At 39.8% G+C, this 16103-nt stretch overlaps 1 protein-coding gene across 3 annotated transcripts in view; it reads left to right on the top strand.

The window, feature by feature from the left end:
• LOC106543699 (pericentrin) overlaps window positions 1-15785 on the top strand; it is an 82058-nt gene extending 66273 nt beyond the window's left edge. For 2 of the 3 annotated variants that reach the window (XM_087716650.1, XM_087716649.1), the window contains exons 34-39: window positions 2639-2794; window positions 7590-7828; window positions 8120-8208; window positions 11096-11237; window positions 13781-13890; window positions 15433-15785. In XM_087716650.1, the coding sequence (XP_087572776.1) occupies window positions 2639-2794; window positions 7590-7828; window positions 8120-8208; window positions 11096-11237; window positions 13781-13890; window positions 15433-15458 (762 nt within the window). In that variant the 3' untranslated portion in view covers window positions 15459-15785. Of the gene's footprint in view, window positions 1-2638; window positions 2795-5342; window positions 6779-7589; window positions 7829-8119; window positions 8209-11095; window positions 11238-13780; window positions 13891-15432 lie in introns of those variants that run through there. The other variant, XM_087716651.1, reaches the window with a different exon arrangement.
• The last annotated feature ends 318 nt before the right edge of the window (window positions 15786-16103 follow it).

Here is a 16103-nt window from a genome sequence, read left to right as displayed (position 1 = left end):
ATTATGTTTGTGTGTGTGTATAAAAATTATTGACTTACGGTGGCAATTGGCCTACAAATTTCTGTCGCTAAACAATGCAGTTCTAAAGCGCAACTACATTACTTATCCCTGCAGTCCTTGTTGCCTGTTAACTGAATCCTACAGTTAGACAGGACAACCTCCTCCCAACTTCCCATAACCTAGTTTCTGGGAAGCCCACAAAAGTTGCAAGTCCCAGGAAGTTGCAAGTCCCAGGTGGCTTGCAAGTAGATTGGCAGGTAGCTATGCAATGGCTGCCAGGTGAGAGAGTTCACAATGGGTGTGAGGGAAATATCACAAAGGATGGGGAGGGTGCACAAGTGTATAAGGAAAGCTTAGGGATGGTGTGATGGAGGCAGAGAGAGAATCAGGTTGGGGTGCAAGGATGCAAAGAAGCAATGCTTGGGAAGGGTGCGCAAGGATGTGTGTGTGGCTGGCACCGGTCTAGAGCTGGAGGAGGGTGCACAGGTGCAAGACACTTAGGCCAGTAACTTGAACATTCCTTACTGCCTTCCCCATTGACTTTCTGGAGAAGCCAAAAAAGAAGGTCACAAGGGGTGATCAAGTGGTAATGAGGCATTGCAACTGTTCATAAGTGTGAGACAGTTACCAAGCGCCTAGATCAGGGGTTTCAAACTCAAGGCCCATGGGCCGGATCAGGCCTGCAGGGTGCTTAGATCTGGCCCGCGGGCCTGCCCTGGAAACAGCAAAGGACCAGCCCTTGGTGGCTCTGTTTTTGCTGGCAGAGAGCCACAGGAGGTCATCCAGGCCAAAAATGGTGAATGCAGCTCCCCCCGGCTCCATATTTGCTGGCAGAGAGCTAGCAAAACTAAAAGCAAAAGAAAAGGAGAAATGTTTCCCCTTTTGCATTTGAGCATCCAAGAAGGGACAGGAAAGGAGAAAGAGAAAGAAGAAAGACAAAGAAAAAGAAGGGAAGATGGGAAGAGAGCAAGGAAGGAAAAAGAAGGAAAGAGGGGAAGGAAGAAGAAAGGAGAATGTAGAGGGAAGGAAAAAGAAGAGAGGGAGGCCTTCTTCTGCTGGAGGCAATGGATTCCCCCAGCCCCGCCTGGGCCATCACAGGTGCCTCTGACACAAGTTATGTCAAGCTGGCCATGGCCACCCCCACCCTGAGGTCAAACACAACCCTGATGCGGCCCTTAATTAAATCAAGTTTGACACACCTGGCCTAGATCATAACCACATGATCGCAGAGATGCTGGGACAGCCAAAACTTAGGCCTAGTTGTAACCACCAATTGTTCAGCACTATCATAACATCAGCAGTCACTGAACAAATGGCTGTAAGTCGGGGGCTACCTATTTGTTTTTCCCTTTATATATTCTTTGAATGTAGTTTGTAATCCAATTTTGTTCTTCACAATAATCTAACATTTAAAATGTTAAATAATCTAACATTTAAAATCATTTAGATTCTGATGGAAAATATGCACGTGTTCTGTAGATCAGATATGGCCTTCCCGTGGTTTATTGCATAACTGAAATTCAACAGTAATGTCCAATAAGTGTAGGAACAACTTCTGGGAGGCTGTGCTCCCATTCTCATATTGATCCCCACTTCTTCCACTTCTGCCTCCCACAGTACTGATTGAAAAATGAGTCAGTGTTGCTCCATCTAAATTTGAAATGTGCTGGTGAGATTCTATACCAGTGATGGCGAACCTTTTCAGCACTGAGTGCCCAAGCTGGAATGTGTGCACATATATGTGCATGTGCCAGACCACTGAAAACCCAAAGACCAGCTGGCTGGCATGCGAATGCCTGGTCATTTTGGAGGCTGTTTTCAGGCTGTTTGGGGGCTGTTTTCAGGCCGTTTATGACCCGAAAAACGGCCTGGTTTTTTGGCTCTTTCAGGGCATTTTCAGGATGTTCTTCAGGGTTGCTTTTGGTCCAGAAAACGGCCTGAAAAACTTGCATGCCAGAAACCAGAAGAGCAGCTGGTGAAGACGTGTGCCCACAGAGAGGGCTTTGCGTGCTACCTCTGGCAAGTGTGCCACAGGTTCGCCATCACGGTTCTATATCGTACAAGGCATATACAAAAACAGGAGAACATGAGGTAGACCTAGCAGAGACATGGAGACACAACATCAAAGATACATTGCCACAACATCAATCAACAACAAGAAGCTATTGAATTTCAGCAAAGCAATTATTTAGGTTTTTCCACAATTTTTGGGAAGATTAAAAATAGTGAGCATTTTGTTTCTTTGGAGAAGTCCCACCATTCAGTTAATTAAGAACCATCAAGGCAGTGTGACCTGTGTCGACTATATGGTCACACGTTTGGTCTCTATCTTGTCTTTAGTAACTTGTAACTTTTCCAAAGACATTCCCGTAACCTTTTTGATCCTCTCCACCAGTAAATCACTTCTAAAAACTTGCCAAGAAAACTGCAGGATCTAGTCCAGACTGTTGCCAGAAGTCACTCCTGACTTAAAGGTGCAAATAGATATCCTCAGAAAGTTATCCAGTCTTCTTTTAATGTAGTAGCAGGTTGATTTGTCACAGTGGATTTAATTTTTTTAACATATATTTATATTGTTGAATTAAAGCAGTTTCATTGTAATGAAGTTTGTATCACATTATTAAAATGTTACATCTAGGTTATCCCTACAAGTATAATTCACTCTATGCAAGAATCAGAAGGATTTAATCATCAGGATAAGTGTGTTTTACAGAATGGTTTGAAAGCAACAAACTATGCAGCAACCAAAACAAATGTGCCAGAAAATAAGCAAACTCTGATGTCTACCCCAAAGGTAAACAACACTGCAACTATATTTAAGTTAAGTTTACTTTATTGCCATTGCACCTCATACAATGAAACTAAATGCCATCTTCAGTTTTTCTATTATTTTTGTTCATTGTCTGTCTGGGAATGGGTAAGGAAAGCAGGCTGGGATCTAGTTGCTTGGCAAGAGAAAGGGGAGTTTTATTTTAATAGCTGAAATCTCAAGATAAATAGTGTCTGATTCATGTAGTTTTTAGAATTAGGAACATACAAAATAGCCAAAGTAAATTTTCTTTATGACATGAATATTTTGAGTGTTCTGGCTAAAGGAAAAAAAATAAGAATTGGGATCAGCTGCTGCTCCATTTTTCCCCACGCTAGATTCCTAGATTGGATATCATCTACCAAGTATATTGGATTGTTGTCCACCATCCAAAATACAATTAATTTGGCAGAAGGGAAGATTTTTAAAATATTTTTGAAAAATGATCCCCAAAACAATTGAAACAGACCCGCTTTGTTTTAATCCTTTTAAATTCTTCAGATGTGATGGTTAACTCTTTCAACTCCCAGTTACTGAAAAAAAATCCATAATAAATCTAAACTTCATTCTGTATAAGAATGATACAAAAGCTTAATTCTTAGCATTTAATCAGAATTTGCATAACTATGAACATTAACAAAGCATGGATATACAGTAAGTTTACTTCCTTAAACAAAAGAACATTCAGCTAATTGATATTGTTAGATCCAGCCCTTATTTTGTATGTCTAATGCAACTTCTTCGATGCAAATAATTTTTCACTCATTAAGCTATAGGTAGTTCTTGGTTAACGATCATTTGTTCAACAACTGCTTGAAGTTATGACAGTGCTGAATGAAACTAGTTCTTTAAGTTCTGGCATCCCAGCACTTCTGTGATCATGTGATCGTGATCTGGTGCTTGGTAATTGACTTGCATTTACCACAGTTGCAATATCCTATATCACATCATCATCACTTGAAACCTTTACTTTTGGCTTCCCCTAACCTGGACGGCCTTCCGGGATACGTGGTTGGCCCCGTTCCAGTTGTGCCCTGGGTAGTGGCTCTGGCCTCGGCATCGGGGTTGGGGTCATGCACGCAGATGCCATGTGCCCCAGCCCCCTGCATCTGTAGCATTTCAGCGGACTTTGAGGGGGGGCTGGTTTTAGGACCCACTGTGTTGCTGTGGGTTCCCGTCGGCCGGGCGTTTTCAGGTCGAGGTGACCTCTCTTTCATGTCCGGTGGCTTTCTCATGTTGTTAGCGTGCAATCCGCCATCAACTTTTATTGCTACTCGGAACCACTAAGAGAGTCAGTTTGGGATGTTGCGGTAGGCAGTTACTTGGGCAATCTGCTGGTGCAGACTTGTTCTGAAAAAATACACTAACAGACGCTCTGCTAAAGGGGGTAGCCTTCCAATGACTCTCCCAAATTCACGGATGTGCTCTTTGATGGGGTGGCCCCTCTGCTTTAGGTCACTGAGCTCATCTTCTGCATACAGGTCCTCCTCCATCTCCTCAAATCTGGCCTCTAGCAGTCGTAGGAAATTATCTACACCTTCCAGTTGGAGGGTTCTCCTCTTGTGGAGGGCTGCTAGCCATTCCCTTGCTTCTCCCTCTAGTCCCTCTGTGATAATATTCACTATGGCTCTAGGGGATGAGTAGAGTAGAGATGTCCATAGCTTTCCAGGTGGATCTCAGCTGAGTCAAGGCTAACTGGTCTGAGTTCCCATCAAACTTTCCTCTGAATCGGGATGGTTCAATCAGCAGTGCCCTTCCCTCCTCCTGTCGGCTTCTGTATGCTTGCGTTTGATATGTCTGAAGTTACTCCTCAGTTCTAGTTCAGAGGGAGGGAGAAGATTGTCTGCCCTGGGCAGCCTGCCTGCTATGTGGGAGAGCCACTGGCTTCATCTTCATCTTCCTTCTAATGGGTGGAGAAGGGGGGCTGCATTCCCGTGTGCTTCTTGTCACCTCAAGAAGATACACTGCTCCTCCCCTCTCTTTTGGCATGCCTTTCTTCACGGAGGGTGACCCAGTCAAATTCCTCCCTCCGTTGCTCTATGGAACTTCCCAGGGCCTCCATTTGGGGTTTTGGGGGCCTGGCTTGATTCCAGTCCAACATCTCCTCCACTCTTCCCAGCTCGCTTAGGGCCTTTTCCTTTTTCTGGGCATAGAGGTGGGGTGGGGGCTCAGCTTTAGCTGCTTTTAGGGGTTGAATACTTATCTCATCTTGCTTCGTCCATCTCGGCTTTGATGTCTGATGTCAGGCTGCACTCCAGCTGCAGTCGGGCTCTCTCTGGATAGCTGGCCTTTTGCCATGATCTTCTGAGTTCCCCCTTGGCACCCCCGATATTTAAGAGCAAGAAATGGCTTTCTGTAAAGTTTCTTAGCGATGCCTGATTCATAATAAGTGAACCAATATTGTAATACAAAAACCAGTGTTTTATTAACAGCTTCATTAGGCATTCTTCATTAGGCAATTCTTATTCACAGCCATTTCTTTGCTTTCTTTATCTGCTTCTGAACTTTGCCCCTGTTCCTTTCTTCCCTTCAGTCTGTGTAATAAATCACATTACCCAATAAATACACCCATCTCAACCCAGCTGTTGTAATCTGAGACCTGGTATGTGTGGAATGTGAACACGGAGAGTTGACAACAGCACCCAAACCACATCCCCAGCAGTCCACGGAAAAACCTCTCCATGGAACGATTCCTGTTGCCCAAAAGATTGGAGGAGGCTGGTCTGGTAAATTGCTGAGACTCCCATAGCTTTTTCCTCTCAGAATTCTGGGGATCTTACACTCCATATTCATGTGGAACTGCTGCACCCCCCCACCCCCTCCAGGGCAACCACCTATGTAGCTTCCCCTATATCGCAGCAGACATCCCTAGGCCCACCGTGCTTATACCACATGTACACAACCTTGTGCCTCCAGCAGCAGTTACCTCATGGCAGCAGCCACTCCCTAGTCCTGCTCACACTAGGCATCCCTGTACCCTCCTACATTCTTGCAAACCCAGAAACAGCCAGCCCTGGCCACACCATACCACACACACCACTCCCCAAAGGCTGCCAGTGTACCACCTTCAGCTGGCAGCAGCCACTTGTGGCCCTCATTTGCTTGCACTGTACCAACCACTTGCCCTTGTGCACCCTTCCAACTCGGCAGCAGCTGGCCTCACCATGCTCAGCCTGCATCTCAACTACCGTTAATCTCCTCCCCCTCCCCTAGGATTGATAAAAATAAATGTTTTTTTAAAAAGAAATAAAAAATATTGGATTTTTTAAAATTTAAATTGGATTTTTTTTTAAATCAAATTTATTTTAATAAAATGCTTTTGGAGTAAAATCTATCTAAAAATAGTTTTTTTTTAATTTAAGATACATTAATAATTTAGTTTATTCAGCATGAAATGGAGCTTAGTTATATATTCTGCAATATTTACATTTTTGGTAAAGTCATTCAATGAATCCAAGCTCTGCAAGCTGAGATAACATGCACTGCATTGATGCACTCACACAATTTCACAGTAACTATGAGATAAATCATAAAACAAAGTTCAGAAATATTCCTTTATTCCATTGTTTTGCAAATCTATATACACTACAAACTGTATAATTGTTTGAAGAGAAATGCATCTGTACCACCAGGCTCTAAGAGTGAGGAGGAAGGACAAGCAGTAAAAAAAAGTGAAACCTTCTAAGCAGCTTATAAATATAATATTAAAGAGTCATTTCAGATCCATCATAGCACCGCCTGTTAGCGGGCATCCACTCACCTGCTGTTTGCCACATCTCTCACCTTGTGTCACTGCTGCATCAGCAGCTGTCCCGTTAAAGTGTTGGTGAGTCAACAGTGGTTCAGAGGAGGAGTCCCTGCGGGGCATAAATGACAGTTGCTCTTTAAAAATTATGATTTAAATCTAGTTGATTTAAATTAAGACTTTTTACTAAATCAAATCCAACCTGCCCTTCCCCCCCTTGGTAGCAGCCATTTTTCTGGGTGTGTACTGCCTGACACTTCATTGTGACTTTCTACTGTATATACATGTGTGTAGCCGTTTTCGTATCTTTTTCGCTGACAGGGTTGCAGGAAGCCATTGCAGCCAGAAACAGAGCTCGGCAGCCCGTTTTTGTTGACAGAGCACTCGGGCCACCAAAGGTGTCCCAAATATGAGTGACGTCAAGTTGGCCATGCCTACCCCAGCCCCTTGAGGTCAAACAACCCTGATGCAGCCCTCAATGAAATCGAGTTTGACACGCCTGGTAGATATAATATGTAATAAAGTAGGATAAAAATCATATATATATATTATTTTTATCCCACCTTTATTACTTTGTATGTAACTCAAGCTGGCAAACATAGCTAATATTTCTTCTTCCTCCATTTTCCCCCCACAACAATAATCCTTTACTTGTTGAAGAGTAGCAGAAAGTCCAAGGAAGTCATCAGGTAACATCCTGAAATTTATGCTTAATGACAGCCATCAGGAGTGGAAGGATTGCTAGTGCTAAGAGATGCAGTTGATGCAATCACTGACTTGATGTTTTATGACTCACTTAACAAGGGAAATTCCAGTCCCAATGACTGTTGTTAAGGCCTTGTAATTAGTTCTAGTAATTACAGTATCTTAACAACAGCCGTTGGGATGGAATTTCTTTGCTTTGTCCAGTATAAAAGAACTTCCATGGATGGAAACAAATGATTATGGAAATATAAGCAGTTCGCAAGAAGTATTTTTGAATAGTTTCTTTACTTCCCATAAGAATTATTATTTTACTTTTTTATTTTTATTTAGATACAGAAGCTATATCGTAAGTATTTGAGAGCTGAGAGTTTTAGGAAGGCCCTGGTTTATCAGAAAAAATACCTTCTTCTGCTTTTGGGTGGATTTCAAGAATGTGAACAAGCAACATTGTCCCTGATAGCACGCATGGGCATTTATCCTTCTCCTCCTGATATGAATGTTTCTGAAACACGAAGCCATTTTTTTACCAAGTTCAGATCTGCAGTTCGTGTGGTCATTGCGATATTAAGGTAACTAATCTTTAGTACTTTTTTCCCCAAAGGGTTTACATTAATTATTTCCTGATACTAGTTGGTAAATAAAAATTCTTGCAAATCCAATGGAACTAATGGGATTTAAATGGTTGGTTAACTATTAAAGCTTTAATCCATTGGTTCTTTCTTTATTTAAACAAGGCAAATATAAGAAAGCAAAATATTGTGGTTGGACAGCACGTAAACTTGATAATTAATAGTTAATATAGAAATATAGTGTGTTGTTTCAAGTTGTTCATTAATGTTTGTCTTTTTCTATCTCCACAGATTAAAGTTTCTAGTGAGAAAATGGCATAAAGTAAATAAGAAAGAAATGCCACTGGAAGCCATTTCTTCTAGCCTTGGACGCAATTCATGTGAGAGTTTTTTATGATGAATCCTATAGCTTTGGTGTAATTATTAGTAAATCATCTCTATTAAGTAAACTGAAAAGTAAAGTAATGATATATACATATGTTTCTGTTTGATTTATTCTGAGTAAACAAAATAAGATTTGATTATGCTGCAGAAATTGAAAAAGTGTAATTATCAACAGCATATTCTTACTTTTTGGAAATGATATGAGACAGAGTTTGTTAGAGAGCAATAGAGAAATTCAATGGATGCCTTAAGTTGGGAGTATTTATATAACAAAATTATATCTATATGAAGATCTTGTTTTGGGAAATTTGTCACTTGCCTATAACAAATAGGTACATATATTTCTTTTCTGTATGATATTTTGATACAATAATTGGATATTTGCTCCAATTACAATTTTAATTCAGTTTTATTAATTTGAATAATGTAAAAAGAACAGTTGACTGTTATAAGCAAATTAGCATTTGTATCAGAGGGGGGTTCCTACCGGTTCGGCTGAATCAGTAATGGTATGCCGGCCTGGGTCAAAGAACCAGCAGCAATGCAGGCTGGCCACGCCCCTGAACCAGTTCCCCAGTCACCGTCACCACCATCTTTTTTTTTAGTTCTGCACATGCACAGAACAATTTCCATTGAACTGTGCATGACGAGCAAACCGGCAATAACACCGGCTGAAACCCACCCCTGATTTGTATGCAAATATATGCTATATTCTCAAAAATTATTGTAACTAGCAATATTAAAATCTTAAGCCATTGTTTATTTCTTACATTAAAACATTCTAAATTAATATATATCTTAATTCAGAGGTTTTCAAATACCTTCCTCATAATAAAATTAGTAAAAGAAATAAATACACTACTTTTAATACTTTATTTATTTATATTTACATTTCATTCAGCCATTGCCATCAAAGAGGAACTCTGGGCAAGTAGCATTGTATAATAAGACATCAAAATATAAATCAATATATTAAAAAATTAAAATGCTAGTTAAAATTTTGAGATAAAAATTTAAGATTATACATTTTTAAGGAGGCAGAAAGAATCCTGTTAAAAGTTGGTTGACAAAGACAAAAAGATGGTTCTCATGGTGCAAACCAATCCCATGACTATGCACTCCTTTGGGCTCCCCACACAAGGTCACAGTCACATTTTAATCCCTTTCCAGAAAGCCAGGAGAGTGGGGGCTGCCTTACCTCCAGAGAATGAATATTCCATCGCATAGGGGCAGCAGCAGAAAAGGCTCTCTTCCTAGACTCAGTCAAAATTCTTTAACTGATGTCCACAACATACCTTCCCTACTTGATTGTGTGGGATGGGATGATGTGATGGGACGAAGCAGTTTCCGTAGGTAGCCTGGCTCTAGCCATGTAGGGGTTTATAGGTAATAACCAATCCCTTGAATTGGATCCAGAAGCAAACTGGTACCCAATGCAGTTCGCGGAGTAGAGGTGTTACATTAGAGATGTACAGTAGAGGTGCTTTTCTTTGGGCATGTAGTATACTATACCAGTAGTATAGCTCACAGAGCTGCACTTTGCACCAGTTGAAGCTTACAGATACTTTTCAAGAGTAGCCTCATGTAGTTGCAGGATACCAAATGGGAGGTGACAAGGGCATGACTGATCAAACCGAGAGCCTCCCTGTCCAGGAAAGGGAGTAACTGGCGCACAACATGAAGTTGGCCAAAGACCACCCTAGCCACAGCTTCCATCTGTTCTTTGAGCAAGAGCCATTAGTCCAAGAGGACTTCCCAGTTTCGCACCAGGTCCATCTGGCATAGGGCAACCTTATCCAAGACTAAGGATCTGAATATACAGCCACTCCATCTTACCAGAGTTCAGCTGCCATCTGTTGTTCCTGTTCCAGGTACCACAAAATAACATCTGCTGCATCATTCACTTGTCCCAGGATAGAGATATATAACTGAGTATCATCAGCAAACTGTTGATAGCTCATCCCATGGTGGCAGATAATCTCACTCAGCAGTTTCCTGTTTCATTCCACAGGGCTCGGTGTGGATACTAAAAAGGAGTAGAGAGAGCCCCATGGTACCCCATAAAGAAGGGGCTGTGAGCTGGACCTGTCACTTCCTATTAACACTGACTGGGACTGGAGAAAGGAGGTGAACAAGCACAACACTGTGCTACCCACCTCCAATTCCTTAAATGAGTGCCAAAGGATACCATGGTTGATAGTTGCAAAACTGTTAGCTGCCCCAGTATTAGCTGTGCCAATGCTAGCGAGGACAAGAAATCCTGCCAATTTTCCTCTCATTCCTAGACAGTTTTAGCTTCCTCAGTGGTAGCATATATAAGACTAGTGATGATAAAAGGGTTTCCCCTTTCAAAACAGGATTTCTTCTCAATTGTGCCACATGGCCCATCAACAGAGCAGCCTGTCCTTCTTCCCTACCCTGATCTCCTTGAGCTCTGAAGATCTCAAAACATGTGTGCAATTGTGATGGTAGAGTATGGAAGAGCCCCATGGGGCGGTGGGCAGGAAGGAGATATGAAGTATCTCACAGGGTGGGGGGAAATCTTGGGAAGCCCAAAACAGGTGGTCTTGGTTTGCATTAGGTCTCCCAAGGCCTCTCCCTCCACAAGGCATCCCATGCTCCACTTAATGCATTTATTTAACAAATGCATTAGGGACAGCAGTGATGGGGCAGTTGTTAATGTGGTGGTTCACTTGACAGCTCTTCTGACTGCAATGGGCAGGCTCTGTTATGGTCATAACTTGAGGATTACCTATACACACCTTTTTATTGCACAATAGAATGTACTGTATTAGTCATCCTTATTTTTCTTCATTTGTGAGGGAACAGCTATAACCTGAAATTTTCACAATTCAGATTAAATTTTTACATTGCTTAAAACAGATCCTGTAGCTAGTTTAGAAGTACAAAAGCAGCCACAGCCCTTCCCGAGTTATGCTGCTCCAGAAGGTGAATACTGCAACAGAAATAATCTCATGAGACTTGCAAGCTGCACAGTTAAATCCTTACAACATTTACATAACAGGTTAGTGCACACCTTACTTCACTATATGTGTCTTCTGCAGAATTATTTTTACTAACAATATTATAAAAATATTTATATTATGCTTAACTAGACTTTTTCAGCTCCATAGATCAATAAAATTTGTGTTTATTTATATCAAAATTACTTTATCTACTTGTACTTGTTGTTTTATATCCGTATTTATGAATATCATAGCTTCAATGGTATGATTCAAGTACTTGTTGATAAAAATACAATGTGAATAAAATTTCATATCAAACTTTAACTAGGAAAACAAGTCTTCTCTTTAAATGTTTGTAATTGCTATGAATTTAATAAAGCCATCTTTGTCCTATCCTATATTATCTATCTTACTGGTTACATTCCTTTTTTAGTTTCTAGAATTTCTTTCAGTCATGCAATTTGAAAATAGCAGTAGACTTATATACCGCTTCATAGGCCTTTCAGGCCTCTCTAAGCGGTTTACAGAGAGTCAGCATATTGCCCCCAACAATCCGGGTCCTCATTTTACCCACCTCGGAAGGATGGAAGGCTGAGTCAACCCTGAGCCGGTGAGATTTGAACCGCTGACCTGCTGATCTAGCAGTAGCCTGCAGTGCTGCATTTAACAGCATGGCTTCAACAGTGCCATTGTTTTATCTTAGGCCACATACTCACAAGCACATAGAAAGGTTTGCAAATTTTACTAGGAAATAAATTTTTCAAGTCGCAAATCTCATACATAAACACACACAAACAAACTCAATTCCCCAAAGGTCTAGCAAGGTTCCCTTGAGAGAGAGTTCAAATCCAAAGCAATAGGCACAAGAGAGATCAGGAAAAGTTCAAGAGTCCAAATTTCATAGCAGGCTTGTCAGCCAGTCCAGGTCCAGAATCAGTCACAAATTTTAAACTGTTGTCTCTAACAGAAGGGTTTGAGCTTACTGCACTTTTTAAATAGAAGCAACCCTGGGGTTCATTTAGAAGGACAAGGTTCCCTTTCTTGGAAGTAGTCTTAAAGAATACTTTTGCTCACCTCTGCTCTCCACACAGCAAGTCCTTGAATTGGGAGAACTGCAGCCTCATTTGTTCTCACTACCTTCTGTCCAGGGCACCTACTGTCTGTGTTCTGCTGCACCAGCTGACTTTCACTGTCTTTGATTTTGCTGCTGACAAGATGTGTCCAGCATAGAATGGTCCTTCCCAAGGAAGCCATGTTTTTCCCCAAGTCTCACAAAGAAACCACCTCGTTCGTCCTTGCCTAGTGCAGCCAACAGCTGCTTGAAAGAGGGTGAACTGGGTATGCTTTGGAAGGCAAGGCAACAGGGATCCTGAACTACAGGGGGGGGGGGCATAGATGTGAGGAGATAGGCAAAGCCTCCCTGCTATTCTAAATGTGAGTGGGCGACCAGGCACCCACATTTTTTATCGTGATGGGGGGGACTGCAATTGTTACAACTTCTGGGTAAGTCCTTCATTATAATATGCAACTGAAAGCATCTGACTTAGAAATCAAACAAGTCAAGATTTACACAAAGACTGTATAATTAAATGGATTTAAGATGCAGTAATATATCTATATGCAGCAATGGGAATTTCAAGAAAAAAATATTATACTTAGAGAAAATTGGTATAAGTTGTATTGCTGTTACTCTAGTTCTGATTGCTAAAACGGATAGTTCATTTGCTTAAAATTGCTGGAAATGTAATGTAGAATGTCAGGTTATTTTTTCATATTTACTGGCAGTTTTACAAAGCTCAACAATTTTGAAAATGATGCACATTGGAATAAACAGATCTGAAAAGTTCAATTTCCATTTCAACCTGTGATATTTTTACCAAGGTTTACTAAACCATGTATTCCATCAAAATATGCTAAATTAACTAATTGCTGTAGAGATACTGTTTTATTGATCTATGGACAAAGTACATTGTAGGACTATGCTTCAATGTTTAAAATAATTTCATATTTTAAGAATAATCTGGCAACACAATTTAATTCATATTGTAACCTATTCCTAGACCCCAGTTCATAGATTTGTACATGGATTTGTAACACATTCAGAATTTTGACTTTCTCTCTGCCTAAAGTCCGTATTTCGATTTCACAGGATTTTAAAATTAGAATGGACTTTTAGTACTATGGACATATTTTATTGTATTTCATAGTTTCCATTTTGTGATCCATATGTATTTATCATGGTTCTTGATATAATATATACCTGTGATGTTTGCTGTAGTAGCTAATGTCTCAGGTTAGAAATCAGGAGATCGTGAGTTCTGGTGTTACTATAAGCACAAAGCTAGCTAAGTGACCTTGAACTATTCACACTATCAGCCATAGAAATGAGAGCAGGCAATGTCAAACCACTTCAAAAAAAATTGCAAAGAAAAATCCAGGGTCTTGCAGACAATTGCCAGGAGACATCACAAACTCAAAGGCATGTACATAAATAAAATTATACTGTCTATGACAGTTGTCACATCCTTTTGTATTTTTCTACTTATATATTTTCTAAGATATGTAATATTTTTTAAGGAAAAATATAATTTCTGTTGAACAGGTCTACCAGTTTTACTTCACAAACTTCATCAAAAGATACTGAAGATTCATTAACTGAATACATTGCACACTTGGAGGCAATTCAGGAAAGACTAGGAATTCTTCTGCCAGGTAACTTCATATCAATAAATTCTGAATCAAAGCCTTAACCTGTTTTAAATCATAATTGATAATCTTATATTGACATAAAGTCCAATCTTAACGAGATTCAATTTACTGACTTTGGAATGAACACTACAGAAGTTTAATTCAATTTCCTATTCTCCTTTATCATCTGGAGAACATATAAAAGCTCTTCTGTCTGCATGACAGGCAAATTCCAGGCAAATTATTCAACCAAGTTTGGACGAAACTAGTACAGGTTTTCTCCATGAAACAGAAATTACAAGTATTTCTTGCTTATTACTATTCAGTCAGCAACTGTTGAAAGTTATGATAGTACTAAGTGATTGGTAGTTACAGCTGGTCATCAAAGTTGACCAGCTGTGGTTACAGGATCAAAATTTAAGCACTTGGGAGCCTGCCCACATTTATGATCACAAGGTATACTTCAACTTACCCAACCCACCTATCTCCCTAACCCTAACCCTATCTTTGCTCTTTTAGCTGTCCTCAGCTCAGTTGCCCCTGCTGTCCCCAGCTGACCTTTGTTATCAAGGCCTTAGGAAGGCTGTGTGTGATCAGCAGCTTCCTCATGAAGTGCCAGGCTGGAGACACCTCAGCGGCAGCAGGAGGGAAGTCAGGGAAATCCACTGGTAGGGGCAACAGGAAAATAAGTGCAGGGTGGCTAAAACGGGGGGGGGGGAGTGATAGGGAATGGGTGGGAGTTCAGGCAGAAGTGAGTGCAGCAAGATAGAAGAAGTGTGAGGTCCTGACCTAATGACTGCAACCAGGATTGCCAAAAAGTATCACTACTAAGTGGTGCAGTTACATGATATTTGGCCTAATGACTGCATCACTAAATAATGGAAATCCCAATCCCAATTAGAGTCATTAAGTGTGTACATTCCTAGGTACCTAAGTAATATCACAATATCAGTAATTCACTTTCATTTAAGAGTACAATAAAAAGCTTGTTCTTTTATGCTACTTAAAAGTGCAATTATATACATTTTTGGTCAGATAGAGCTACGAACATAATTTTCTAGCAGCTTAACCTTACATTTAGGAATTAGCATTAGAAACTTCAAGAACAAAATGTCTTAATGTACTTTGCTTTCTTGAGTGATATATTTTTTAAAAATCAAAATGCTGCTTAACCCAAATGTTAACTCTAGGATCTAAATCTGTACAAACCATGGACAGTTTAAGAACTCCTGGCTTGTCAAGGCAAAGTCTGAAGCTAAAACTGTTTGGTTGCAGTAGCTAATCAGAATGCAGCATGCACAACTAGAAAATTATTGGAGTGGGAAGAATCATGTCTCACTGTTATTTGCAAATTAGACCACAGTATATTCTTTTTATACATTATTTAAATTCCAATATTTCAATATATATTTTTATAGCATAAGATTCACTTTTAATTATAAGTTAGATTCTCCATACTGTTTTAATTCAAATCCCATTTAAAATATATTACTTTGAAACTGCAATATTATCTATTTCCAAAAGTTTGTGAAATAACAAATTTAATTTAATTTTGTATGAATTTAGGACAAGCTGCAGAAGAAAAGTGTTAAACATAGTGAGAACCCGCCTTGAATCTGAACCAGAGTGCTTTGGTCACTGCTTTGTTCACCAGTGAATGGCTTACTAGTGTTATGCCCTGCGGATCTTTCAACATTGATGTGGATTTGAATAAAGGGGTCTCTGTGTGATAAATTTTGCATCAGCTTTTATAAAAAAAAAACTTTCTGTGTTTGAATTTGCTTTCTATACTGATATTTCATATAAAACAATACTCTGTTTTTTATCAAAGTTACTGGGAAGCTTGCAACTACAGCTTTCCTTTTTTTATTAATGCTAAGTATCAATGTATGTTTTTATTAAAAACAAGTTCAATTGAATTGCAGATTCTTATTCAAAATACGTTTCTAATACTTACTTAGAATGATTTTACTTCTTTATGATTGTAGTTGCTAATTTATCCACATTTCCAAGAACAGTAAGATTAATTAATATTCTATAATAGTGGTCCTACTTGTGCTACTAATGCCAGCTTCTCTCATTGAAAATGAATGTGTGACTGGAAATCACAAGATACTTTCCCAGTCTTGTATATGGCATTAATCCAGATTATATTAATGATTTTTTTCAATATCATGCTATGAAGTATGGTTCAGTGAGATGATCTTAGCCCTCCAATGAATTTATCAGCCTTTTCT

Source organism: Thamnophis sirtalis, unplaced genomic scaffold (assembly GCF_051295495.1).
Source record: "Thamnophis sirtalis isolate CommonGarterSnake01/CBP01778 unplaced genomic scaffold, rThaSir2_p1.2 scaffold_5, whole genome shotgun sequence".
NCBI lineage: Eukaryota > Metazoa > Chordata > Lepidosauria > Squamata > Natricidae > Thamnophis > Thamnophis sirtalis.
The sequence above is the reverse complement of the archived record's forward strand: the minus strand, read 5'-3'. Positions and strand labels throughout refer to the sequence as shown.